This window comes from Podarcis erhardii (genome assembly GCF_964252035.2).
Source record: "Podarcis erhardii genome assembly, chromosome: 6".
Classification (NCBI taxonomy): Eukaryota; Metazoa; Chordata; class Lepidosauria; order Squamata; family Lacertidae; genus Podarcis; species Podarcis erhardii.
The window spans coordinates 13,774,203-13,800,697 of NC_138510.1; the positions used below are offsets into that span (position 1 = coordinate 13,774,203).

General features: G+C 42.4%; 2 protein-coding genes across 8 annotated transcripts in view; one reads left to right on the top strand and one right to left on the bottom strand.

Moving 5' to 3' along the window:
- The window catches only part of ZNF831 (zinc finger protein 831), a 45,811-nt gene extending 34,652 nt beyond the window's left edge, over positions 1-11,159 (bottom strand). For 2 of the 6 annotated variants that reach the window (XM_081867451.1, XM_081867447.1), the window contains exon 1: positions 10,797-10,930. In XM_081867451.1, the coding sequence (XP_081723577.1) occupies positions 10,797-10,928 (132 nt within the window). In that variant the 5' untranslated portion in view covers positions 10,929-10,930. Of the gene's footprint in view, positions 1-3,287; positions 5,029-5,489; positions 7,502-10,796; positions 10,931-11,025 lie in introns of those variants that run through there. The other 4 variants (XM_081867453.1, XM_081867452.1, XM_081867458.1 and 1 more) reach the window with 4 other exon arrangements.
- A 294-nt stretch (positions 11,160-11,453) lies between these two features.
- Positions 11,454-21,232, top strand: LOC309345072 (androgen-induced gene 1 protein-like). 2 transcript variants are annotated; one of them, XM_081868114.1, is made up of 6 exons: positions 11,454-11,629; positions 12,411-12,554; positions 14,829-14,930; positions 16,768-16,883; positions 20,142-20,293; positions 21,162-21,232. In XM_081868114.1, the coding sequence occupies exons 1-6, from the start codon at positions 11,459-11,461 to the stop codon at positions 21,185-21,187; spliced, it is 711 nt and encodes a 236-aa protein (XP_081724240.1). In that variant the 5' UTR covers positions 11,454-11,458; the 3' UTR covers positions 21,188-21,232. The 2 variants fall into 2 exon arrangements, with proteins under 2 accessions (XP_081724240.1, XP_081724241.1); XM_081868115.1 differs by having other exon boundaries at positions 11,454-11,626.
- Positions 21,233-26,495: the final 5,263 nt, after the last annotated feature.

Genomic DNA, 26,495 nt, shown 5'->3' on the forward strand with positions numbered 1-26,495 from the left:
CCAGGGCAGCCCCTGAGCAAGCTTACTGCTCTGCTGCTGCAGCTGCATACCTCATTCCAGCAACACAGTGTCTGCCCCAGCAGCATCAGGTGTCAAGGAGGAAGAAAGTGGCAACAAAGCAGGCCTGTCACTGGAAAGCTGCCCCAGCAGGCAAGCAGCCTTGGTCATGAGGAGGTAACCAGAGGCAGGCAGGCGGATCAGTGTGCAGTGTGTTTTGCAACCCATCCTACTTTCCATCACTGCCACTGGTTGCTTTGGGAGATAAGGTATGAATGGGTAGGCCAGCAGATTGAGTGGGGAAGACAGGTGGCTGAAGCAGGATTTCCCATACCTCCTATTCTGTCTCCCCTTTGCCAATGAAACATGGAATCTCCAGTACACACATGGAATATGCCCATTCTCAACTTTCAGACAGTCCCGCATTCAGTGTAACATCTGCGACTGCTCTGGACATGAATTTATTTAGACTAGTTAGTCACTTGTTACTTGAAGGTCTGAAAACAACTTACAATATATTTAAAAACAAACATAAATAAATTATAACATTAAAATAATTCATACAAACACCTACCGTTCATTCAAACACACACAGAGCTGTGTATACACTATGTATAAACTGCAGCAAAAACATGTAGTTTTCTCATTCCCTAATCATTCATTCAATCTAGTGGACTTGTAACAGAATTGGTGCTATATGAACTGTTCCTCTGAAATCTGTCAACAGTCAGACAGCCCTATTCTGCACTAACAGAAGCATCCAAACTCTTTTCCAAGGCAGCCCCATATAAAGCACGTTGCACTAATCCAATCTTGATTAGTAGATTGTAGTCCCGTTATCACTGTAGTGCAGTTATCCCTGTCCAGACAGGGTCATGGTTGGGCCACCAGCCTAAGCTTATGGCACTCTATACCACTGAGGCTACCTGGGTCTCAAGTGACAGCAATGGATCGAGGTGAACCCACAAACTACAAACCTGATCATTCAGAGGGACATCCCCATCTAGAGCAGGCAACACAACATTCAGCTAGAGAAAGGAAAGTTAATTTAAAGTTAGCAGGAAAGTCAAACCCACCCAGGAGCATCTTGTGTTCGTAAAAACATACGAAGTCAAAACATCTAAACTGACATCAGTTAAATTCATAGATAACACTCTGTTTCATAGTGAAAACAGTCATTAGTACAGCAGGTGCATTCATGAGTTGCCCACTGTTTCACTTATATCCCTATGGTAAAGACAGGCAGCTAATTGTTCCTCAGCAACTATACTGCATTTCAAAAAAGGATCACATGTGCACACGTTCCTTGCTATGGTAACAGCACCTGCACAACAGCCTACTGTGACTAATTCCTTCCGGATGACTTCTCTTATCACATCTGCAAATCTTTTTTTCTGCATGTAGCCATTTACAGCACACAGACTTTTCATGGCAGCTAGAGTACTGTAACTCAAGAGCAAGCACAGTAATTCTGTGCTTCCTATATCACTCACCCTACTGTGCTCACTGAGCTCTTCTTTCCACTGAGGTTTAAATTTTTAATTCACAAAAATTCAGCAAACAGCAAAGCAGCCTGCAACACAATTTTTAATTACTACACATTTTTCAGTATTTTAAAACTTAAAAACTGAGACAAGGTTGAAAAGGTGATGTATACGTTTTAAATAATTGCCAATTCCATATTAATAGTGTGTGAAGTGTATGAAGAATACTGCACAAGACACAAAACTGGCACAATTCCTGCTCAGATGGCCTATATTTGCTTCATTCACAATAAGTCACAATAAATCACAGGACATTTAAAATAATGGTTTAATCATGAAAGTGCCTCCCTGCTGCCACATAGGTTCACACTGCTCCAACAAGTCATGATTGGACTGGGTTCATTTGTTCCCAACAATCCATGAGGTCAGAAAAAAACTGAACTTAAAAGAATACAATTTTGTACCTACCCACACATCTGTTTCATTTACTTCAAATGGGCTTTTAGTGCACATCCGCTAGTAGAGAACTGTGTATAAGTAAGAGAAAGATGATAGGAGAGGCCAAAATGAACTGAACAAAAATTATGATTAGTTGCTGCAAATTTAGGAAGTAGTTACTTATAGACTGAGATGTCAGTTTTAGTGGCATGGATGGAAAGGGTCTGGGAGTAGAAAGAATATGGGTTTGCACTGAGAATGGAATGGACTGACAAGAGTCTGACTTATGATTATTTCTACATATAATGTGCAAAAAGGAAAACTTACCTGAAGCACACCAAATTATGGTCAAATCTGGCCAGGATCTTGCATTCTCATTTGCTTTCTTGAAGCCCCATCCAGATGCCAAAGAGTTTAGAACTACTCTTCTCATAATATTTTCCCCCACTCTTTACTTACTATCTCAAGCGAGGCAAGAAGCCATCCCAACCCACACTATCTATGAGTGCTGCATCCTTCAACCTCAGTTTTTATGCATGTCTGTTTTTCTCAGTTGTCAGGGAAACACTACAATTTCTATTGTTGCAGCTTAGCATCTAGATCAGTATTACTACGGACAAAATGGTTTAGAAACATAAAGGCAACTCATTTAATTTCACTGTTTGACTAGAGGCCAGGAATCATTCTAACATCTATGCAATCTTCTTCCATTATTAAAGAGTTTAAAGAGCTTAAGTTCACAGAAAATTTGTTTGAATGTTTCAGTCTATATGAAGCTTTTATTTTTTTACATATAAGCAATGCTGTCTATTTTAAGCCTGTAATTTAATCCAAATAACACATATGAAAGATGTTACCATGAAACTACCTTTTCCAAAAGCAAACACATATACATTTCAGAAAGCAGATTCATTTTATTTAATAAGTAAAAATTAAGTCAGAGCTGTCTCATACTGCATACTAACTGCTAACCAAGGTGATGTATCATACAGTCATAATAATCTGACTCAGTATCAGGGAATTTTGGAAGGTTCGCTATTACAAATTCCTCCTCCCCTTTCTCCTTACTCTTGTTTAGTGATACTCTCCCTCCTTTCCTTCTTTGAAACAAACCCCAGCTTACCACTGCACCCAAACCAACAAGCCATGATTTGTTCTTGATCAGAAGCCATGGTAAAACCCTGAAGTTTCTAAGCTTATTATTATTATTATTAATTATTTGTACCCCGCCCATCTGGCGGGGTTTCCCCAGCCACTCTAGGCAACACACATTCTCCCCAACCTAACCCCCCGCTTCCGGACTGATAAGGCATGAGTGGGCTAATTGTTTCTTCCCTCCCCAACCCCAACCCCTTCAACATTCTGTACCTCTTGAAACCATCTTATTTTTGGGTGGCCCCATTTGACTTCCATGCCGATAGCAAATCCAGGTCAGAAAGGCCCATTATATCTGAAAACAGAAAACATATGCATTTTGAAATCCATTTTTAAATATAAAATTCAAGTTGCATTGTATACATTCATAGAAATACATTAATAGAAATACATATGGGAATCCCCCAAAGCACTGAAGTGTATGGTGTCATGAACAAAGATGCTTGTGCCTCACTGACTGAAAGTAGCAAGTAATTAAGATACTTCCCAATAGACTGTAAACCAAATGTACACTTACTCAAATTTACCATAACTAGGAAAGTCTAAAAATGGGTTGTTTTCATCTCTCTGAAACTGGGAGCCAGGTCTCCCAATAACAGAAGCCAGCAAAGCGAGCCAAAGCACAGATGGGAGACAATATTGGCCTGTAGGAGTTTCACCTTCATATACTTCAAGCGGCCTCTGGGCCAATTCAAAATATGCAAATGTGTGCGTCCCTTCCTAAACTGTACAATTGAGGTTGCTGGTTTGAGAATCATGTCTGAATGATCCATCAAGAAGAAATTCCCCAAACACAGAAAACTAGATGATCAGGAAGGAAGGAAGGAAGGAGGTTCAATTGCTTTTCACTTGTGTAAAAGCTTCCTTCACAGGATGACCTTTTTTTACACATTCAAACACTGTCAGAAGTGGAACAGCCAGCAGCAATGGATATTATTTCTGCATATTTAGGAACATAGGAAGTTGCCTTATACCACTGCCAGACAAGTTATCTGTCCAGTCCAGCTCCATTTTACTCTATTCAGTGGCAGAGCTTCATGCTCCGGCACTGGGGGGTGGAGAGCAGGCGGAGACGGGGCTGGCGCACGTCCTGGGGGCGTGGTGCACTGTTTGCGCCAGCTGGGGGGGCAGCTGCAATGGCACCTTGCTGGGATCGCGCTGCTGGGGCGGTGTGCTCCCCCCACACTCCTCTTCCTCCGCCAGTGACTCTATTCTGACCAGAAGTAGATCGCCAGAGTCTCAGGTAGTGATCTTTGCATTACCTATTGCCTAATCCTCAAATGGAGATATGCCAGGGTTTGAACCTGAGATCTTCTGTTTACAAAGCATGTAGCGAGTGATGGTCCCTCCCTGGTTCTTAATTTGAGGAGGAAGATTTGCAGTCAGCCAGCGACATGCATATGCTTGAAGCATACAAGCTATCTTATTATAACTGTATATATAATCAGATGAAATGTGAAACAACAAACCCTTGTAAGGATACCTATATACACATGATTGTACAGTATCTCAGTACTCAAGCATACACAATTTTACCAGGCTTGTATATGGCCATATTGTAAAAAATCTGTCACTTTTTTAGCTTTCATGTAGTTATCAGTTGTCACAGTAACACTAAGATTCTCCCTTTTGCACTCTAATGTCTAGAACTATGTTTCCATAGTTACAGAGAAACCTTAGTAATTCGGCTGAGATTTATAACAGCATTTATTTTAACTTATCACTACCAGCAATAGCTACGGTATGTTTTACAAAAGATGTCATCAACAACTTGGGGGCCAGCTGATAGCACTAGCTAAAGAATGAGGAAAGGGCAATCTTGCCTCCTCTGTTAAAGCATTGCACAGCTGAAAATTTAAAATATTAGCCATTAAAAGAACCCTGCAGGATTTGATGCGTGACTCAGCTAATTATCCCATAAAGAGAGCCCTGCAAGATCAGATCAAAGGTCTACCTAGCCCAGAATTCCATTTCCTCTTGCTCAATCCAGCCCACAAGCAGGATAATAGCTCTCTCATGCTTATGTTGTTGCTTATGAAGAAGCAGAAGAAGAGTTTGGATTTGATATCCCGCCTTTCACTCCCTTTAAGGAGTCTCAAAACGGCTAACATTCTCCTTTCCCTTCCTCCCCCACAACAAATACTCTGTGAGGTGAGTGGGGCTGAGAGACTTCAAAGAAGTGTGACTAGCCCAAGGTCACCCAGCAGCTGCATGTGGAGGAGCGGAGACCCGAACCCGGTTCCCCAGATAACGAGACTACCGCTCTTAACCACTACACCACACTGGCTCTTACGAGCAACCAGTACTCAAAGGCATGACTTTGATTCTGGAGATAGCATATGGCCCTCATGACTAAAAGCAATGGATGTGCTTAGGTTGCAACCCTATACCCAGTAATTTGCGAGAAAGCTTCACTGAACTCAGTGGCAATTGTTTTTGAAAGGTATGTATAGGGTTATACTGTTCAACATCATTTAAAAGACGGTACTGTACATAAGGTACATAAACTCCTAAAGAATCTGGCAATCCATGATAACTTCACAAGTGGCAGGGAGCGGCCCCCCAACAGCAGCACAACAAGCTGCTGCAAAATGGAGGAACTACGACTCAATGCACTTCTCAGTACAAGGAGTATTATGTCTCCTTGTTCACTCAGCTGTAGACTGAAACAAGAACTGATACCTGCATGGTATTTCTCTATGTGTCACCCAGTTGTACTTTGTGAAAGCATGTCCATACTAAAGAAGATTTACAGTTGCTCATGTATTTTATTCTGCTTGTTGCTTTCAGGACTTAAAATGTACATGGCTCAGGTATTTTATATATTGAGCAGTATAGAAATTCATACAAATAAATAAACCAACCCCAATACAACGCTCTCACACTTACCATGGCATATATACTTAGAGAAAGTGAGATCAAGAAACAACAGTGTCTTATGTCTGAAGTAATGGCTTAAGAAGATGAGGCCTTTTAGCAGGGACTTAGAAGAACTTGACAGAGATTTACAGTGACACCTCAGGTTACATACGCTTCAGGTTACAAACTCCACTAACCCAGAACTAATGCTTCAGGTTAAGAACTTTGCTTCAGGATGAGAACAGAAATCATGCTCCGGCGGCGCAGCAGCAGCAGGAAGCCCCATTAGCTAAAGTGGTGCTTCAGGTTAAGAACAGTTTCAGGTTAAGAACGGACCCCTGGAACGAATTAAGTACTTAACCCGAGGTACCACTGTATAATGTGCCAAAAATGAGCTATCTTTGTCAGCCAAATGATCAGAAATAGGTTCAGGACAAAGAAAGTATTCATTTGTACAATACAGTGGTACCTCAGGTTTCAAACTTAATTCGTTCCAGAGGTCCGTTCTTAACCCAAAACTGTTCTTAACCTGAGGTGCGCTTTTGCTAATGGGGCCTCCTGCTGCCGCCACGCTGCCAGCGTGCAATTTCCATTCTCATCCTGGGGCAAAGTTCTCAACCCAAGGTACTACTTCCAGGTTAGCGGAGTTTGTAACCCGAAGCGTTTGTAACCCAAGGTATCACTGTATATAATTAACTTACAAAATCCATTACTGTGAATCATTTAGATACCTTAAAAAAGGATTAGACTAATTTGTACAGGATAAGTTTATGTTATTAATAGGTAGATGTTCAAAAGCAGTACACATCCAATTAGTAAGAAGTTCTAAGATTATTTGGCTGGGGTAGTCACACAAAACACGGGTTCACAGCACAAAACTACGGCATCAGTTTTGGGGGAATCCTGAATTTTGGGGTCACAAGTTAATGAAGCCCTAAGGAGGCTGCAGCAAGAGAGACTGTTGCGAATATGACAAGGGCAGAACTTACAAGTCTATTAGCAAATCAACAGGAGACACTTAAGGATTTAATTAAGACCCTGCTGTGCCCTATGGAGGAGCTATTTCAGGGATTTAACACCAAGCTTGAAGCTCTGACAGAATCTACAACAATGACAAAATTACAGGCACATGTTGAAAAATGTACCCATATTCACAGCTGAAAATATGGAAATGAGAAATAAACTAACGGATTTGAATAATAGTTCTAGAAGACATAATCTTGTTTTTATTTTTTAAAGAGTAAGCTAAAAAGGGGGGCTCCACACAATTTATTGTTTCATAGCTAACAACAATACTCCCTGATTTGAAACTATATATGGGTGATTTGGAGTGTTTCTATAGAGTGCATTGCTCCAAACCACGAGACAAAAACTGCAAACTAAATGAGAGCAATTCAAATAGCCAGACTACTCTGCCACCAATTGCAAGCTCCTCTATCCAACCCAACTGTAAAAAAAACACAGCAACTAGCCCCTTTTGAGAAACAGGAGGATAATACAGAGTGATAGTTTCTGCAATCCATAAAATACTACTCCAAGACACTGTAGATTTCCACAACACAACTAATTAAAGAACAATGGGAACCAGATTCAACGCAATGGTCCATCACACTGTCAAAATCACCCCTTAACTCAATTTTGCCAGCAAAAAGGAGCTCACACTACAACTATAGATGATATTTAACTATAGGTTATATTTAAATCACTCAGTAAAACATAGGAGTAATGTACAGGTCCACCTTCTCCTGTACCATTCTGCACCTACCCTCAAACTGGTTCTTTAGCGTGCGTTTATCACCTATACAGCGTGTATACATTTGACAAGCAATGCTCACCTTTTGTGGTTTCCAGTCATTTATTTCTTCCCCGAATCCCATTTGCAGCCTCAATGTAGCATACAGGCGACTTGCTGGCCATAACATTTATATCATGGCGTGCATGTGGGTTCACTATGCTGGGAGCATCCAGCATATGCAAAGAACTGCTTGGGGCTGTGATGCTTCCTTAGCAGGCTTACACAGCAAGGGTAACCAATATGGTTGACTAAAACTTTCATTATCTCTGCTCATTGGCTATGCTGGCTGGGGCTAATGTGAGTTGGGAATGCAACAACATAAATCAACTTAAATGTAAAAAAATTGGGTAACATAGTACTAACAAGTCTAGTAAGACTCAGTGGCAGCTACACTGGCGTATTTGTTATATTGACAGCAGCAGAAATACACTTGTGTAAATTGGTAATTGACTCACTCCATTAGTAAAATCTTTAAATAATTTTAAATAGGAGAATTACATTATGCGTAATGCTCAAGGCAGGTATTATTCCATCAGCTTTGCAATAGTTGGGTATAGTTAAAGTATGAAAAATCTCAGAAAGATAAACATTTCTGGAAGTTCAGTCAGAGCGCACCATAAATATGTACAAAAATGCAATGGATTACTCATCAGAACATAGTCAGTTATACAAGAACACTAGTTAAGATTGACTATCACAAAAGTTTATGTCTGTCACCACGGAAACCAATTCTGCATTGCTATTTAGCACCCTCTAGTGTGCGGTTGTTATGTGGCATATTTCTTTTATCAGTAAGAAATCAATTAGGTAATCTGCATACCGTAACAATATTTGGGAAAAGGAACGGGTAATGAGAAGAAAAAAGAAGCCATATCAAGAGATTATTAATGCTTGATGGTTTCATACAAAATACATGTATCTGGAAGTCACGGTACACTGACTTGCATCACAGCATGTTAGCAGTTCCTGCATATAGATACAAGCCCATGTACAGTGGTGCCCCGCAAGACGAATGCCTCGCAAGACGAAAAACCCGCTAGACGAAAGGGTTTTCCGTTTTTCGAGGCGCTTCGCAAGACGAATTTCCCTATGGGCTTGCTTAGCAAGACGAAAACTTCTTGCGAGTCTTGCGAGTTTTTTCCCTTTTTTTCCCTTTTTCTAAGCCGCTAAGCCGCTAATAGCCGCTAATAGCGCTAATCCGCTAATAGGGATGCTTCGCAAGACGAAAAAACCGCTAGACGAAGAGACTCGCGGAACGGATTATTTTCGTCTTGCAAGGCACCACTGTATATTTTTAAAGATGAAAACCTAACACCAAGAATGTTCAGATAGAGCAAAAATTAGTAGTTAAATAACAAGACTCAAGATTTAATATAAAGTAAAAATCTAGTTATCCCCAGAAGTTCGAATTAAAGCTCATGATACCCTGTAGGATAATGCAAATGTCATTTGAATCAGACAAATAAAACAAATCCACCTTTCGTTACTTCTTTACAAGTTATATATTGTTTCTTATAAAAAGCTATACAATAAACAAGAGAGACAAGCAGCATGGTAGCCACAGGGACTGTATGGTTCACATCACCTTCCCTACTTTCAGTTCTTCCATATTTTCAAAATTATGAATGATGGTCCTTTAGTGAAGAATGCTAACAAGTCTTGTATATCTATTGTTCTGAAGTCAGCATTATTGTACACATCACTTTTTTCTGACTTAAACACAACAGATAATTATTTAAAGAACAAATATAGCCAGACGTTTGTGATCATAGTTAAATAAATCATAACTGTATGTGAAGAACAGCATCAAAGTAACAGAACCTGTTAAAAGCTATTTTGCAAAGTTAGTCCATTTTCAGCAAGCATCACTTATGCAGAGGTTTAGATTAGACAGATACTTGAACATTTACACCACTGAATTAAAAACTAATTGTTTTAGTTTTAAATCAAAACGATTGAGTGTGAAGAGTGTTTTAGCTATTTTGGTTCTTATAACCCCTAACATGTAAGCCATTATTTAGCAGAAATTATACTGCTATGAACATTATTTTTACAGATTGTTGACGTTATTAGACATTATTTTGAAAGGTGGGATCTACTAAACTGTGGGACAGGATAGCTAGGGCTGCTTTACAAGACAACTGCGGAAATCAGTGTGTCTCCTTCTTACAAACTGAAAAAGGCTCCCAACCATCATGAGATTTCAGCCAAGGCTTGGAACAAGCTTGTCCAGCATAACACACTCATTGCAATCAGCAGGCAGTGCAACCCACCTATCCACCTTCAATAGCATAGGATTATCATGGGCAGCAACCGCTCATCCTTTAGGTCATTGCACTAATAACCGGAGGTTTGGAATAATGCTAATTGATAATGCCTGTCATCCTTCATGAATTTGTCTAATTCCCTTTTCAAGTCACCTAAATCAGTGGGTCTAATCAATGCTTGGATGAAGGATCGTCCTAGTGTATCATCCTACACTGCCAACACTCTTATACTTGAGTGATAGGATACAAGTGTTATAAATAAGTCTTGGGGAAGTGAATACATACAGTTTATATGCTAAATACAAAATGGAATATTTAAGAAAACAAATGAAGCCCATCCCACTTCTGAGGGAAAAATGCAGATTACAAAAGCACTTTTTAAAAATCTACGGTTGATAAGTGGTATCATGTGCATCTAAAACTTGATTAGGAACAGCTGCCAAATTTGGTGCTGAGGACAGGACTGGTGAAAGCACGTTCAGCAATGAGATACCCCCTGGGTCTTCTGCAAATATACTGCACCAAGGAAGATAAAACTCAAGCCTATTTTATTGTGGTTTTAACCTTCTGTATGTTTTAAAATTACAGTTGTAAAAATTTTAGTGGTCATGATATTGTTTTGCTATCTTTTTCTGTAAACAGCTTTGATATTTTTTCCTACAATCAAACTGGTGTAGAAACTTTATTAGACAAACTTCTAGAACTCTTTAGGAGGTAGCGTGGTCCAAGTGGAAAAAAGCAGGACACTTAATAGCTGCGTTTAAAATAAAAAATTGAAAAAGGCGATTTCAGCAGGGGTACCTTGCACTGACAGCCTCTGGCGTGAGCAACCCATCCTTCCCTGCAGCTGTCAAACAGGGTCCAAATGACGACGCGCCCACCCCCGTCACAGCTCAAGCCCCGCCCACAGCATCCAGGCGAGGTCAGGACCATTTCCAATTTGGGGGCGGGGGTGAGGATCCGAGAAGCGCTGTCAGAGCGTGAAACCCAAGTCAACCCCTGCCATGGATCAAGTGTTTTGACTGCCTACCTGCCACGAAGGTTTCTCGAAGAAAACACGGGGCGAAGGAGGGGGGGGGCGGCCCTGACCACCTCACTGTGTTACCACTACCCCCACCCAAACATAAACAGGGGAAAAGACAGCGCAGTCGCTGACATGGTACGGTCCACCCTCTGTGAGGTGAGGAGGCGTCGCGAGGAGCCAGTCAGGCTCCCCTCCGTCGAGGCAGAAAGGCGCCAAAAGATGGCGGCGGGCGGCTGAGCGCCGACGACCTCCTGCAGCGCCTGCGCAGTGGGCACCATCGGCGCGAGAGGCCGCCGTTGGTGGCGCCTCGGCCTCGAGGGGCTGCGGCCCGGACCCGCCATTCCAGCCAGCGCGGGCGGATGGGCAGCCGCCGCCGCCGCCGCTTCTCCACCACATCCATACGAGTCCCCTCGCCCGGCGTAGCGCTGGCTGAGCCACAATGGCTGTGCCGCTGCGGGGCCAGCGGGCCGCGGCGCTCCTACATTTCCTCTGCTTCCTCTGGGCGGTTTTCGCCGTCAGCCAGAACGCGGGGTTTCCCAGGTCGGTCCGCAAGGAACCGGACGTCACCTACGGGGGCTCCTGGAAACACCTGACCTTCCTCAACCAGGTGGTGGTGGTGGCGGCGGCGGCTGCGAAAAGGGAACGAGGGAGAGCGGGAGGGCGCCGCGCGTGCGCAGACGGAGCGCTCCTTGGCCGCACGTGCGGGGCGGCGCGCGCGGGAAGGTGGGGGAGGGGGAGAAAGAGAGAGAGAGTTGAAATAGGTTAGGGCGGGTGAACCCGCTGAGGTAAATTTAGTTTCTTTTGTGTGTCCCTTCCCCGCGTCAGTTTTATAGCAAAAAGTGATAATTAGTTATGCATCACCCTAACTCGCATCAGTTACTCCTAAGTACGCTATGACTCGCATGCTCCGTTTATTATTGTTGTTGTTGTTTGTTGAGTCCCTGTCAGGGGAAAAGGCGGGCATAAATAAATAGATAATGATGATTTCCCCCCCAAAACGGACTCAGAGCAATTTTAACACATAAAATCTTGTTTACGTTAAGATACAATGTTGCTGAGGGAAATATAAAGGCCTTTAGATAATAGATACACTAAACCAACCAGTAATATGCTTCAAATTATTTTCCTTGGCTGAGTATGCCTAATAAACATTTAAAGCGCAGCCAATGAATTCTGGGAACTGTAGTTTGCTAAGAGTGTTGGGAATTGTAGCTCTGTGAGGAGTAAGCAAGCTACAGTTCCCAGGATTCTTTTTTCAGGGGGTGGGTGGAAGCAATGTGCTTTAAATGTATGGTGTGTGCATCCCTTGTTAAGAAACTAAACCAGAAAAGGAAAAAATACACATACTGAGCCCCATGTGTATTTCTAATAGCTTCTTTGTGATTTCATAGGTTCTACAGACAATCCTGTATCTGTTATGTGTCATATCTGATACTGTAGCTCTGTGCATGCCTTCATTAGAGAAAAGAGTATCATCACTGGTGGTGCCTCTCAGAGATTTCATCTTCTCTTCGTATGTGTTTCCTATTGGCTTAGTAAGTAACTACTGTTTCTATTATTGAAATACGTGTGTACTATAGAACAGCGCTCCTCATACCTGATGTATCCTGATGTTTGGAACTACTTCCATTATCCCTGCTGGCTAGGTCTGATGGGCGATGTTCTCCAGATTTCTAAAAGACTGTCACAAAGAGCCTGGCATGTCTAAATGAAACCAACAGCATTGATCATTCTTAAAATACAAGAAGTAACTGTTGTTGTTGTGTTGTTTTCATTTAATTATCTTGCTGCATTCCAAGGGTGCTGAGTAGATTGTCACCTGGTATATTTAAAAAGGGATGATTTCCCTCCGAATGGTTTGAATCTAAGATGAGTGTGGGGCTTTACAAATCCCATTCTTAAAACCCACCACATTATCATTTAAATCAGGAAAAACTTTGCTCTGAGAAGAAGAGCCCAGATAGTTCATTTTTAATAATTAAGCCAACAGACCTATAGAACAGTTAATGATAGCCTAGCACGAGCATTCATAGATGCCACTGGGGAAAGGCTAGTAGGTTCAAGACTCCCTCCAGGTATCTAGTTCCCAGTTTGGTACCCCCTCACCATTGAGGCTGGGAGCCTCAATAGCACCCCTCTGGAGGCTTTACCTGGGGCAGAAAAACCGGGTAAAAAGAAGCAGTAGGGAAACCTGGTTTCAGTAAGAATAGCCTGTCCAAAGCTACTATTTGCATTTCAGTGAAAGTCTGCATTGGCATCTCTGGCAACTTCAGAGAACATTTTTGGCAGGACTGCGTGGGAGAGAGAGTGTGCATAAGGGCTTGTCCACATGAGTTTACTGTTCTGTTTGCAACTGTTTGTCCATTTAATTTGCAAAGCATACATATTACTCCCAGACTACACCAATCTTGATACTTTCCCCCTGTAAATTTAGGTCTATCTGATAAGGAGATAATCCAGTAAATTGGGAAATTGGGCTTCAAGATGCTTTCCTTGGGGTCACAAAAAAATTTGTTTGTGTTTTAAGGTGGGTGCATCATTCATCACTTTCTGCTACTCCCCTTTTCACATACACTGCTTCCTCAATGTTATTTATTTATTAAGAATTTGAACAGCGGGCAGTAAAAGCAATCAATTCCATCACCATAATGCATTAATGAAAACTTTGACAGCCATATTACTGAATATTATTAAATTGTTATTGTTCATATATTATTGAAACATATATTTTCACAATTCTCTGAGTCTTTGATGGGTTCATCCTCTCATCCTGTTCATTAATAAAATCAATAAAATCAGACAAAGTTTCTTTAAAAAAAATTGTTGTTGTCCTTGTGCCTGAACTTGACTAGTTAGTTTTTTCTGACTAGTCAATATAATTATCCATGCTTCTAATGATAGGTAACAATAGATAATGAGTCCTTCCAGCATGATTGCACAACTAGCATATGCGCTGCTACAAACAAAAAAGCAAGCATTTGCTTATATGGAATTTCAATATTTTGTCTACTGAAGATTGTTGACTGTATTTTAATTTCTTTTCTAGCTGTGCTCACAACTATTTCCAGTATGCTACTGAATGTAGGGTTGTAGCCTTATCTGTGTGTGTATATTTTCTTTTGCTCCCTCAAGATTTGCACAAAACCAGAAAACTGTACATTAAACATTCTTCACCAGATATTGTACAGCTATCTGATAAGTGTGCTTTGAGAATTTACAGTTATGACTGTGCTGCTTGCTCCCCTCCCCCCCCCCACACACTTCCTGGTTGGGAAAAACTTAAAAGTTCACACCAAGCTAACTGCCAATGGGCCCTTTCAGTACTTAATTGGCATAACAAAATAAACAAATTAGAAGGTGACAAACACAGGAGGGAGCCCCTGCTGGTATGAAGGGGAAAGTCTGAAGCTGTACTTCATATACAAATGCAAATACATTTCGATGTGGAATACTCCAGTCTAATTCAAATGGGGTGAGAGGGAAAGGGATTCATGGCTAAATGATGCTCAAATGTGGACAAACACTTAAACTCACTACTTAGGTTTCCTTGCAGCTATTTATTTGCAAAACAAGAAAGCTTGAACCTTAATACAGAGTGTTTGATGCTAAGTTTTTTTATTATTTTTATCTGGAGAAATAGAAGAAAACTATATTCACAATAGTCAGGTTTTATTCACTGTAATAAGCGAGCTGCGGTAAGAAAGAAGGGGAAAGGTTAACAAATACTTTGATTTGGAAAAACATTAACTGTCTATTGTTACTATTTGTCTGAGGATACAAGTGTTAATTGTCAAATGTTTTAATGACAGTTTGTACCTGTTGCTTTCTGGAGCCTTTACGTATATGACAGAGAACTAGTGTATCCTTTACAGCTGGATGAGGTTAATCCAATTTGGCTTAATCATACTATGGTAAGTGTACACCATTTGTTTTTCAGGTATCTCTTTTGCTGTGTTCAGTTCATTTATTGTTTATCTGATCATAATATTTTGCAGAACTTAGGTATAAGGGTCAGTTCAAATGTAACAGGTGAAATGATTATTTAACATTGTGTGCATAAGCTGTGGTGAACCTTTGGGTCATGTGTTCCCATTTCCTCTTTTGGAGCATGCCAAAGATGAGATCAGAAGCACATGCTTCTAGGATTAAATTAAATGGACCACCCTGTTATGTCCAAACTACTGTGGGGCACACAGCAAGAACGCAGCCACTGAATCCTGTGGAATCTCTGCACACAGGAATTTGAATCCCCTTATACCACTTTGCAAACATATCTCTCATACATTATTTGGACTCTACAGCAAAGGGAAGGAAGGAGAGGGCACGTAGCACATCATTCAGGTAGCCCCATTTAAGATGTATAGCTCCTTATTCCCACCATAAACAGACGACATCATCCACTCACCCTTCCTCCGCTGCTAGCTGCTTCATATAACCACTGAGCCTCTTGGACTTGCCGATCGGAAGGTCGGTGGTTCGAATCCCCGCAACAGAGTGAGCTTCCATTGGTCTGTCCCAACTCCTGCCAACCTAGCAGTTCGAAAGCACGCCAGTGCAAGTAGATAAATAGGTACTGCTGTGGCAGAAAGGTAAACTGTGTTTCCATGTGCTCTGGTTTCCATCACGGTGTTCCGTTGCAGCAGAAGCGGTTTATTCATGCTGGCCACATGACCCGGAAAACTGTCTACTGACAAACACCGGCTCCCTCGGCCTGAAAGTGAGATGAGCACCGCAACCTTATCGTCGCCTTTGACTGGACTTATCTGTCCAGGGGTCCTTTACCTTTTACCTTTTATACCAGACAGCCCTTGTCTCACTTGTGCAGGCTGAGACTACTCCCTGACATTCCCCAGAGCCTGCATGAAAAGAGAGTGGTGGAGGGGTCACTACCCCCACCTACTCCACCAGTCAAAGCGAAATTGAACTACGGTGTGGGAAAGGGTTATTTTATATCCTAACTCTAAACAACAAAGTCAAAGCCTCTTTTGGACATTCTCAGGGCTAGAATAGGCTCTGAAAGCAAATGTATGTATGTGGTTGACAACCAGTCAAATGTATGTATGTGGTTGACAGTCAAATGTATGTATGTGGTTGACAACCAGTCACCCCAACAGAACTCCTGGGCCTTTGAAAGAGACAGCAGAATAATAGGTGTAGCAGGTCATGACAGCGGCAGATTTAGGGCAGTGCAGATGATTCCCCTACTGAGCTGAGGGGACTAATAACAAAGTCTAACCCATGTTTATACAGGTACCTATTCAAAGTTGGGGGGGCACCAAATTTTGTCCTCACTCAGGGTGTGATATTACGAGTGATTGCCAAAGAAGAAGACTTAGCTTGAGGAAACTGAGCTAAGGAACTGCTTGTGTCAGGGAGGAAACCACTGTGGCAAAGAATTAATAAATTTCCCAAGATGGATCAGACAGCCATAGAAAATGATGCCAGTAATTGCCAGCTGATTGAAAATTCTCTCATCTGCCACTATTTTGTAACTGCTGCTCCCCTGCATATGACAGTGGACCTCAGTCATTTTCAACCATCCTAAGTGGGCCCTACGGGTAGTAAATTTGAGAACTGCTAAGCTAGACTATAAAAATATTTACTTGGAATAAAACATGGAACAGAAGTTCAAAAAACTGTAATTTAATACAACTACTGAAAACAATACAACAAACAATAAAACTTTGTTTTGATTTGCCATATGTTTCCAGCACTTATATTTGTGTGTGTTTGTGTTTTGTTTTTTAGCATACCACCATCCTCCCACTGCTTTTCATAGAATTGTTCATTTGTGATCATAAGTATCCCCGTAGATGTAGAGGAATTTTGGGACTTTGCGCCTTTGCAGTTGTATACCTCTCATGGTAGGTATCAAGTATCTAAATAAATTTTAAAAAGCATAGGAAGCATATTGTGCATGCTGCCTATTGGAATCCGTATGTTTAATGGCTTCTTTCAAATAACTATTTTAATATATTTATCATGTTGATCTCAAGATACTTTAAACGTACAACATCATTTTATCATAAATTGTCTGATAAACTCATCTAGTATAAAACTATATGAAAATGCTTATATTCAATATTCTATTTGTTTCATACAATTAATAAAATTAGAGCAGAGCCTCCCAAATAGTTGTTGGTTTTGTCTCCTTTCTCTTAAACATACCATTTTAACAAGTTTAAAGGTCATGGCAGTGTTGGTATCTTATTAAGCAACTCTTGTTTCGTTGATATTTTATGAATGTGCCATTTAGCAGCTATTAACATTTTTGCTGTTATCAAATTTCTCAGTAAATTATGATGATCTGATCACACATCATTTTCAAAATAGCCCAAAAGAATTTGTAATTGATGCAGTGTAATTATACAGTGAAACCTCTGTTTTCGAGCATCTTGGAAGTCAAACATTTTGGCTTTCGAACGCCAAAAACCCAGAAGTAACTGCTTTGGTTTTCAAACAATTTTCGGAAGTCGAACGTGCCATTTTGAGTTTCCCTATTGTTTTGAGGCTTCTGCTTTCAGTTTTAGAACATTTTGGAAGTCGAACGGTCTTCTGGAACAGATTACATTTGAAAATCGAGGTTCCACTGTATTACATTTCTAACAATTTTTTGCTTCTTTGAACTAATTTTCTGTAATTTGTTGGAATGTTTATGCAGCCATAAAATATTGCAAGTAAATATTACACTGCTAATGCCTATTGCTCCATTACCATTTACAGTGGTGCCCCGCAAGACGAACGCCTCGCAAGACGGAAAACCCGCTAGACGAAAGGGTTTTCCGTTTTGGAGGCGCTTCGCAAGACGAATTTCCCTATGGGCTTGCTTCGCAAGACGACAGCCCATAGGGAAATCTCCGGGACAGTGGGGAAGCGCAGCTCGTCTTCCCCGCTGTCCTCGGACCTCCTCCGAAGCCTGGCGGCGGGGCGGGGACACCTCCTCCCGCCGCCGGGCTTCGGAAGGATGCCCCGATGCCGGGCGGGGAGGCGGGAACGCCTCCCCCCGCCGCCCGGCATCGGAACGATGTCCCGAAGCCGAGCGGCGGGGCGGGAAAGTCTCCCCCCGCCGCCCGGCATCGGAACGATGTCCCGAAGCCGAGCGGCGGGGCGGGAAAGTCTCCCCCCGCCGCCCGGCATCGGAACGATGTCCCGAAGCCGAGCGGCGGGGCGGGAACGCCTCCCCCCGCCGCCCGGCTTCGGGGCGGGAAAGCCTCCCCCCGCCGCCCGGCTTCGGGGTGGGAAAGCCTCCCCCCGCCGCCCGGCTTCGGGGCATCGTCCCGATGCCGGGCGGCGGGGCAGGAACGCCTCCCCCCGCCGCCTGGCTTCGGGGCATCGTCCCGATGCCGGGCGGCGGGGCGAGAAAGCCTCCCCCCGCCGCCTGGCATCGGGGCATCGTCCCGATGCCGGGCGGCGGGGCGAGAAAGCCTCCCCCCGCCGCCTGGCATCGGAACGATGTCCCGAAGCCGGGCGGCGGGGCCGCGAAGCCTGGGCGCGCTGGCAACTCTCCGCAAGGAGCGCTCCCGCTGCTTGCGGAGAGGTCCGCGAAGCCTGTCCTGGACCTCTTCTGAAGGCAGGCGGGGGGCAAAAGTCTTTGTCCCCCCTGCTTGCCTTCCCAGGGGCTTTTAAATCGCCCGGACAGCGGAGAAGTCCTCCGCTGTCCCGGGCGATTTTAAAATGCCGCCCGCCAGAAGAGGTCGGGGGAAGGCGGTTTCCATAGGAACGCATTAATTGATTTTCAATGCATTCCTATGGAAAACCGTGCATCGCAAGACGAAAAACTCGCAAGACGAAGAGACTTGCGGAACGAATTAATTTCGTCTTGCGAGGCACCACTGTATTTAATTACCATAAGCATAGTCTTATTATCATTACTTTGATCCATTTATGCAAGACCTTAAAATACCATTTCTGTGGTAGCAGGCACAGATTAATTCTAGTGTAGCCATTTAGTTAGTATTTTTGACTAGGTAAATTAATTTATCATGAGCAGCGCACAGGCAAATAGCTTTTTTAGTTTTAAATTTTGACAACAGATGCCACATGTAGCTGGTGTAAATACACAGTTCAGAAACTGCATATCATTCCTTTAGGTTCCTAAGACTAGAAGCTTGAGGGCTCAATAAAGCTGCCCTTCAGTGCCCATTACATTAGCTTCCTAAGCATGCAGTTGCTGGAGCTCTGAAGAGGGAGCTATATACTGTATTTTTCGCTCTATAGGATGTACCAGACCACAATACGCACCTAGTTTTTAGAGGGGGAAATCAAGAAAAAAAATATTGGATGGATCCCGCTCGCTGCCTTGGCTTCCTCTTTAGCCTTGCACAGCCTCTCCAGCCGGGAGAGGCTGTGCAAGGCTAAAGAAGCCAAGGCAGCCAGCGCTATCCATTTTCTATGAGGAGGGAGAAGGGACTGATTGGCTGCGTCAGTCCCTTCTCCCTCCTGGGGAAAAGCCCGCAAGAGCTGTGTGGAGCTTGTATGTGGTTCTTGGGGGCTTTTCCTGCCTGCCTCCCCCTACATTTGCTCCATAAGACGCACACACATTTTCCCTTACTTTTTAGGAGGGAAAAGGTGTGTCTTATGGAGCGAAAAATACGGTACTTGTTGCTGTCTGGTGTTTTTATGGTTCTGTGGTTGGTATGCTGATAGAGATTATAGCCATAGCTACCTCAAACCAACCTGCAAACCCATTTTTAACCATGTCAAGCATTAATTATAAACCAACTATACATGGTGGGAAGCATTACATTAGATTTCACATGCTTTATACCTCTTCTAGATGCTAAAAAGTCTTCACAAATACTTACCAAGCCCCATTTCACTCAGAAATTTCTGTTGAATAATCTTTATTTTTTAATGAAGAAAAATTAGTTGTTTTGGGAAATGAGATGATCTAGCAAAAGTAAAATACTCATAGGTCATATGGTCCTCTATTTAAATATTGCTTTCAAGTATGAATTGTACTTCTATGTTTTTAAGAAAATCCAAATTTATGCACTTAACTTACAGTTTTATATTTGAAATTATCAGCAAATATAGAATAGTTTTTCCATGCAACTTCAGAAATCAACTATCTACCTATAAAATTTATGGCTATTTGTGACTCTGTCTCCCCTTGTTTCTAGGATCATGTGGGTAAACCATGCAAGTGGGATTTGGGCATATCCAGTTTTAGGAGTGCTCAGTCCATTAGGACGGGCAATATTTATCTCCATATCTTTTCTTATAATGGTAATCTTCTACTTCGTTGGGGAGCAACTAACAAAACGCTTGTGGGGTAAGTAGGATTTTTTTGTTTGTATTTTCAGTGCTGTAGCTGGCATAAGGAATGGACTTTCCCAATATTCAATGCATAAGTGAGGAAAAGAGTCATTTAAGTTGGTTCCCCAAGAACGACTGAAGTCATAAAGTCACTTAACCTGGGAGTAGTTTCAATGTATTCAATGAACTTTTGAGATGACTTGTCTGAGACTGAGCTGTGAATGTGTTCAGTCAGATGCAAGTTCTGTTTCACTTGTAAAAAGACTATAGTGATAAATGCAATACCTCCTGGGTGCACTTCTGTGCACTGAAGGGATTCCCACAGGCATTTTGCTGAGCCTTCCCTTTCACCCCAAAGATTCTTGGCCAACCACTCTGCCACTGTACTAAATGCTTTGCAACAGCTTGACCATTTCAGACCTCATGAGGTGCTCCCACAGTACACATAGTTATCTAGAAGCCCGGCACACAAGCCACTTCCACAGTCATCTGAAATACTCTGTGCACTGAGGACTTGGAGAGAGGTATGTCACTACATAGCTGCATGTGAGGTCCAGCTGGAACTCACATTAACATGAATAGCCCAGCACCAGCAGTTACAAGTGGGGGGAAGCAGAGAACCCAGAAGAGCATAGGTTGTCAGTTAGTGGGTCAGGATGCACCTCCTGGTCTTAGCCTGAGTTGAGTCACAACATCAGCACTACCACTATACAAATATATGGTACAAAAATTAAGAAATGGTTCCCTAAATTCGTGTTAAAGGAAGTGGGTTCCAGGTCTGGAAACACAGAACACTTCTCCAGGGGAGCATTTGTGGGAGGGCTCTACATTCCCATATGTAGGAAAATATTCTAAAATTTAGTGTTCTTTTCTTTCCCTTCCAGCAAAACGTAAAAGGAAATGCACATAGAGAAGAACCTGGGAAAAGTATAAGGTCATTAAAAGTGCAAGCTCACTTATGGAACAGAGTGAAACTTTCATCAAGATAAAAGCATTCGTAAAAACCTCTTCTTAAAGATTAAGTATACTGAAAATGGCCTTTTCTCAGACACGTAATGTATAGTGCCATCAAAATAGAAAGTGGGGAAATGTACCAAATCAGAGTAACAGTGCTTTAAACAAAATTACTAACTTTGTATAAGAAAATTGGGTATATATAAGTGAATTACATGCATATTTAATACGTGCATTATACCTGGTACCTTAAGGCAGTAGGTTTTCCTTTTGTGTTTGTCGCTATCTTGTAATTGATTCCTACCAGTAGCACCTTAAAGACCAACTAAGTCAGTTCTTGGTATGAGCTTTCGTGTGCATGCACACTTCTTCAGATAACATCTGGTATCTGAAGAAGTGTGCATGCACACGAAAGCTCATACCAAGAACTGACTTAGTTGGTCTTTAAGGTGCTACTGGTAGGAATTTGTTTTGTTTTGACTATGGCAGACCAACACGGCTACCTATCTGTAATTGTAATTGATTGGTTTTGATAGGCCAGTTAAGTACAGACAGAGCATATGCACAGATAGTTGCACGTGTTTTGTTTTGTTTTATTTATTTATTTATTTATTTATTTATTTATTTAATTTAAATACCCACCCAAGAAGTGTACACAGTCAGGCAATTGTAAATGTTCTTGTGCAATTTGCTGGTTATTTGCAACTCTAGGAGATCAAAAGAAATATATAGAAGCTCTTGGTGCACCCTTAATAGCATACTGGAAGAGAAATGAAAGCAAGAGTATACCAGAAATAGTTACAAGAATAAGGGTGGGGGGAGAGGAAGTAGTGGGCATAGAAAGGGAAGTAGTAGAAAGTGGCAACTGATCCAGTCACCTCAAAACACTGAAACAAATAATCTGCAGCATCTAGTGCACCAGTGTGGAGTCTGATTTCCCACTATTGCATTATCCCCATATTGGGTAAACCCACTTTTACAGGGGGGAAGCATTGAGATTTGTGTTGTTTGACTGTGGACTGTGCAAATTAAATTGGAACGCAAACAGTTGCAAACACACAGTAGACCACGGTTACCAGATGTCCCTGGATTCACCAGTCTGTCCCCGGACAAAGTCTGTCGCCAGAATGTCCCTAGATTTTAATGTCCCCTGATTTATGCCTGGGGACTTCCAGCGAGGCAATGATGGTGGGTGCCATGGCAGTGAGCAGCACCGGAGGTCCCAGCCATGTCAAAGTTCCAGCCAGCCAATCTGCTGGTTGGGGGGGAGGCTATTTAAACCAAGGCACGAGCCAGAGAGCTTCCTTCTAGCTCGCTTCCTTGATCAATGCTCGCCCTGAAATCGCGTGGAGCCACCCGCAGAAGAGCCCGCGGTGCTCTGCTGCTGCAGGCTCTGTGCACCTGAGTTGGGGGGGGGGCAAGTGAGGCGGTGAAGAACAGGAGAAGCCTAGAAAAGAGCTGTGCTGCAGAGAGAGAGACAGACAGACAGACAGACAGAGCCTTGTGTGTGTGTTTTAATGCGTGTTTTCCCAAGCCCAGCGAGTGCCTTTACTCGATCTTTCCCCCCCCCTCTTTTTTGGGGGCGTTTCTGTGTTTGTAGATTGGCTTCTCCGCCTGCCTTGTGTCAAGGTGCACGCCTGACGACTTTGGGGTTCCCCCCCTAAAAAAGGTGAAGAACTCTGGGCAACCCTTTCCTAAAATAATAAGGCATGAAATTTAAAAAGTATCCCCAGATTCCTTGAAAAAAATCTGGTAACCATACAGTAGAGTCCAATGTGGACAAGCCCTTAGTTAAAAGGTTAAAATAAATACGGCTCTATACTGTCCTTAGTAGGGCTAATAAAGGTGAGTGGGTCTTTATATGTGTTGCATTTTAATACGTTTTGACATGTTCTGTTCCTTTCCCTGAGCCTGTGAGCAAGACCCAAATACAAATTCACATAAATAATCTTGGTGAATGTGAACTACAATCCTAAATGTTCCAAAAATACAATCCTAAACGTTCCCATAAATGTGTCAGTCTTAATCAATCATGAATCTGTATAGGACTAAGGATGCAATTTACCTCTCTTTAAATAATTATAGTATATACAAGTGGCTGTCAGGGTTGTGGCATGTAACAAGATCCAGTTGATTAAATCCAGTCTTTTCTTTCTGATGAAGGCCAGGCAACCTTTCCCTTAGAATTAATCCAGAATGAGACTTTTGAATATTTAATTTCAACAAATATCCCTTTCATCTCAGGTCTTGTGAACTAAAACCTTGGATGTGAATATGCTGAGTCGTGTAAGAGGAAAGGTCTGTCAGTGGCTGCTAGGCATTGTGGCTGTGCTCTTCGCGGTTGGAAGTAGTGTTCTTAATAGCCATTGCTGAAAACCACAGGAGAGAGAGTGCTCTTGTATTTGAGTCCTGCCTGTGGGTTTCCCACAGGCATCTGGCTCGCCACTGTGAGAACAGGATACTAGACTAGATGCACCATTGGTCTGATCCAGCAGGCTTTTCTTACTTTCTTTGCATGACTTAAATCTTTTGGACATTGTTTTTAAATGTTTTCAAGCATAGTGTCCAGAATGTACAAAGCAGGTGGAACAAACTAATTAAAGACCTACTTGCAGTGGTGGATTTAACTTCAGGGCAGCATACAGGCATAGACAGCATTCTCCTCTATGTTTGACGGTGCAGCATTTCCAGGCCTTTCAGATTATATTTCTCATTGTAAAATCTTGCTGTGTTTTTCCCCAACGGTAATAAAAATCTTCTAGCCAAATGTAGCCTATAAATCACGAAGAGCATGCAGTAGGCTGAATACTCCTAGAACTTCTATTTTGTGGTAACATATCTGAAATGTTTCAGAACTCCTGCTGAACCTGCTGCCTCCTGAGATTTAAACTAAAGGGCCCAGAGAACTTTTAGTTCCATCAAATTAAATAAGACATCACATCAAACAAAGCTTTGGTTAATATATATTATCTGTCAGAAACTCTGACCTTATATTAAGAACTCATATTTTAAAAGTCAAATGTTAGTGTTCATTTTATAATCATTGTTTTATTAAAGATTTTCTTGATTTACAAAAGTGTGTGCAATATCTCTCGTATATATTTTTTTTCATGTAATATTTTTACAAATCACTTTCATTTGTTGAGACATTGGGAAGAAAAGGGGGAAAGAGGTGGAGGGGAGGGAAAGATGGGTGGGGGCGGGGTCTGTGGCGATGTTTCTATTTTACTTAATATGTGTAGGGTTTGGTGTCTGCGTTGCTTGTGTAGGTTCTTTGCTGTTCACTTGTGTTCCTTTGGTGATGAGAGAGGTTGGGGTTGGCCTAGGGTGTGGTTGTTCATTTGTGGTTGGCTGTGGTGGTCTTTGTTTTCATGTGTGAGTGGGGTGGGTGGGTGTTTTGGATCAGGTTTTTATAATGATTTTACAATCATTAGAAGATTGAAAATAAAGTATTGATGACAGCCTTGCATGCCATTGGTCTTTTTTCTCCTTGGGTGCATTTCCAGGTGGGTTCTGCCCACCTGGAAGACCTACTTGTTCTGAACTGCCAACTCATATGGATGTATGTAATCATGCACATGGGCGTAGCCAGGATTTTTGTTGGGGGAGGCAGGACTTTTGTTAGGGGGGACAGAATAACTAAGGAGATAGTACAAGAATACTTGGCTACTTTAGATGTATTTAAGTCTCCAGGGCCAGATGAACTGCATCCAAGAGTATTAAAAGAACTGGCAGATGTGATCTCAGAACCACTGGCAGTCATCTTTGAGAATTCCTGGAGAACAGGCGAAGTCCCGGCAGACTGGAGGAGGGCAAATGTTGTCCCTATTTTCAAAAAGGGGGAAAGAGAGGACCCAAATAATTACCGCCCAGTCAGTCTGACATCAATACCAGGGAAGATTCTGGAGCAGATCATTAAGCAAACAGTCTGTGAGCACCTAGAAAGGAATGCTGTGATCACCAATAGTCAGCATGGATTTCTGAAAAATAAGTCATGTCAGACTAACCTGATCTCGTTTTTTGACAAAATTACAAGCCTGGTAGATGAAGGGAACGCAGTGGATGTAGCCTACCTTGATTTCAGCAAGGCATTTGACAAGGTGCCCCATGATATTCTTGTAAAGAAGCTGGTAAAATGCGGTCTTGACTATGCTACCACTCAGTGGATTTGTAACTGGCTGACTGACCGAACCCAAAGGGTGCTCATCAATGGTTCCTCTTCATCCTGGAGAAGAGTGACTAGTGGGGTGCCACAGGGTTCTGTCTTGGGCCCGGTCTTATTCAACATCTTTATCAACGACTGGGATGATGGACTCAAGGGCATCCTGATCAAATTTGCAGATGACACCAAACTGGGAGGGGTGGCTAACACCCCAGAGGACAGGATCACACTTCAAAACGACCTTGACAGATTAGAGAACTGGGCCAAAACAAACAAGATGAATTTTAATAGGGAGAAATGTAAAGTATTGCACTTGGGCAAAAAAAATGAGAGGCACAAATACAAGATGGGTGACACCTGGCTTGAGAGCAGTACATGTGAAAAGGATCTAGGAGTCTTGGTTGACCACAAACTTGACATGAGTCAACAGTGTGACGCGGCAGCTAAAAAAGCCAATGCAATTCTGGGCTGCATGAATAGGAGTATAGCATCTAGATCAAGGGAAGTAATAGTGCCACTGTATTCTGCTCTGGTCAGACCTCACCTGGAGTACTGTGTCCAGTTCTGGGCACCACAGTTCAAGAAGGACACTGACAAACTGGAACGTGTCCAGAGTAGGGCAACCAAAATGGTCAAAGGCCTGGAAACGATGCCTTATGAAGAACGGCTAAGGGAGCTGGGCATGTTTAGCCTGGAGAAGAGGAGGTTAAGGGGTGATATGATAGCCATGTTCAAATATATAAAAGGATGTCACATAGAGGAGGGAGAAAGGTTGTTTTCTGCTGCTCCAGAGAAGCGGACACGGAGCAATGGTTCCAAACTACAAGAAAAAAGATTCCACCTAAACATTAGGAAGAACTTCCTGACAGTAAGAGCTGTTTGACAGTGGAATTTGCTGCCAAGGAGTGTGGTGGAGTCTCCTTCTTTGGAGGTCTTTAAGCAGAGGCTTGACAACCATATGTCAGGAGTGCTCTGATGGTGTTTCCTGCTTGGCAGGGGGTTGGACTCGATGGCCCTTGTGGTCTCTTCCAACTCTATGATTCTATGATTCTATGATTGGTCAGTTAGTTATTTCTATGGTTTCACTTGATCCGGGGGGGGG

Excerpts from the sequence above, each read along its gene's own strand:
- LOC309345072 (XM_081868114.1), top strand. The coding sequence starts at position 11,459 with ATGGCTGTGCCGCTGCGGGGCCAGCGGGCCGCGGCGCTCCTACATTTC. Across the intron at positions 11,630-12,410 it reads TGACCTTCCTCAACCAGGTG|GTTCTACAGACAATCCTGTA; the intron begins GTGGTGGTGGCG and ends GTGATTTCATAG. Across the intron at positions 16,884-20,141 it reads GCAGTTGTATACCTCTCATG|GATCATGTGGGTAAACCATG; the intron begins GTAGGTATCAAG and ends CCTTGTTTCTAG.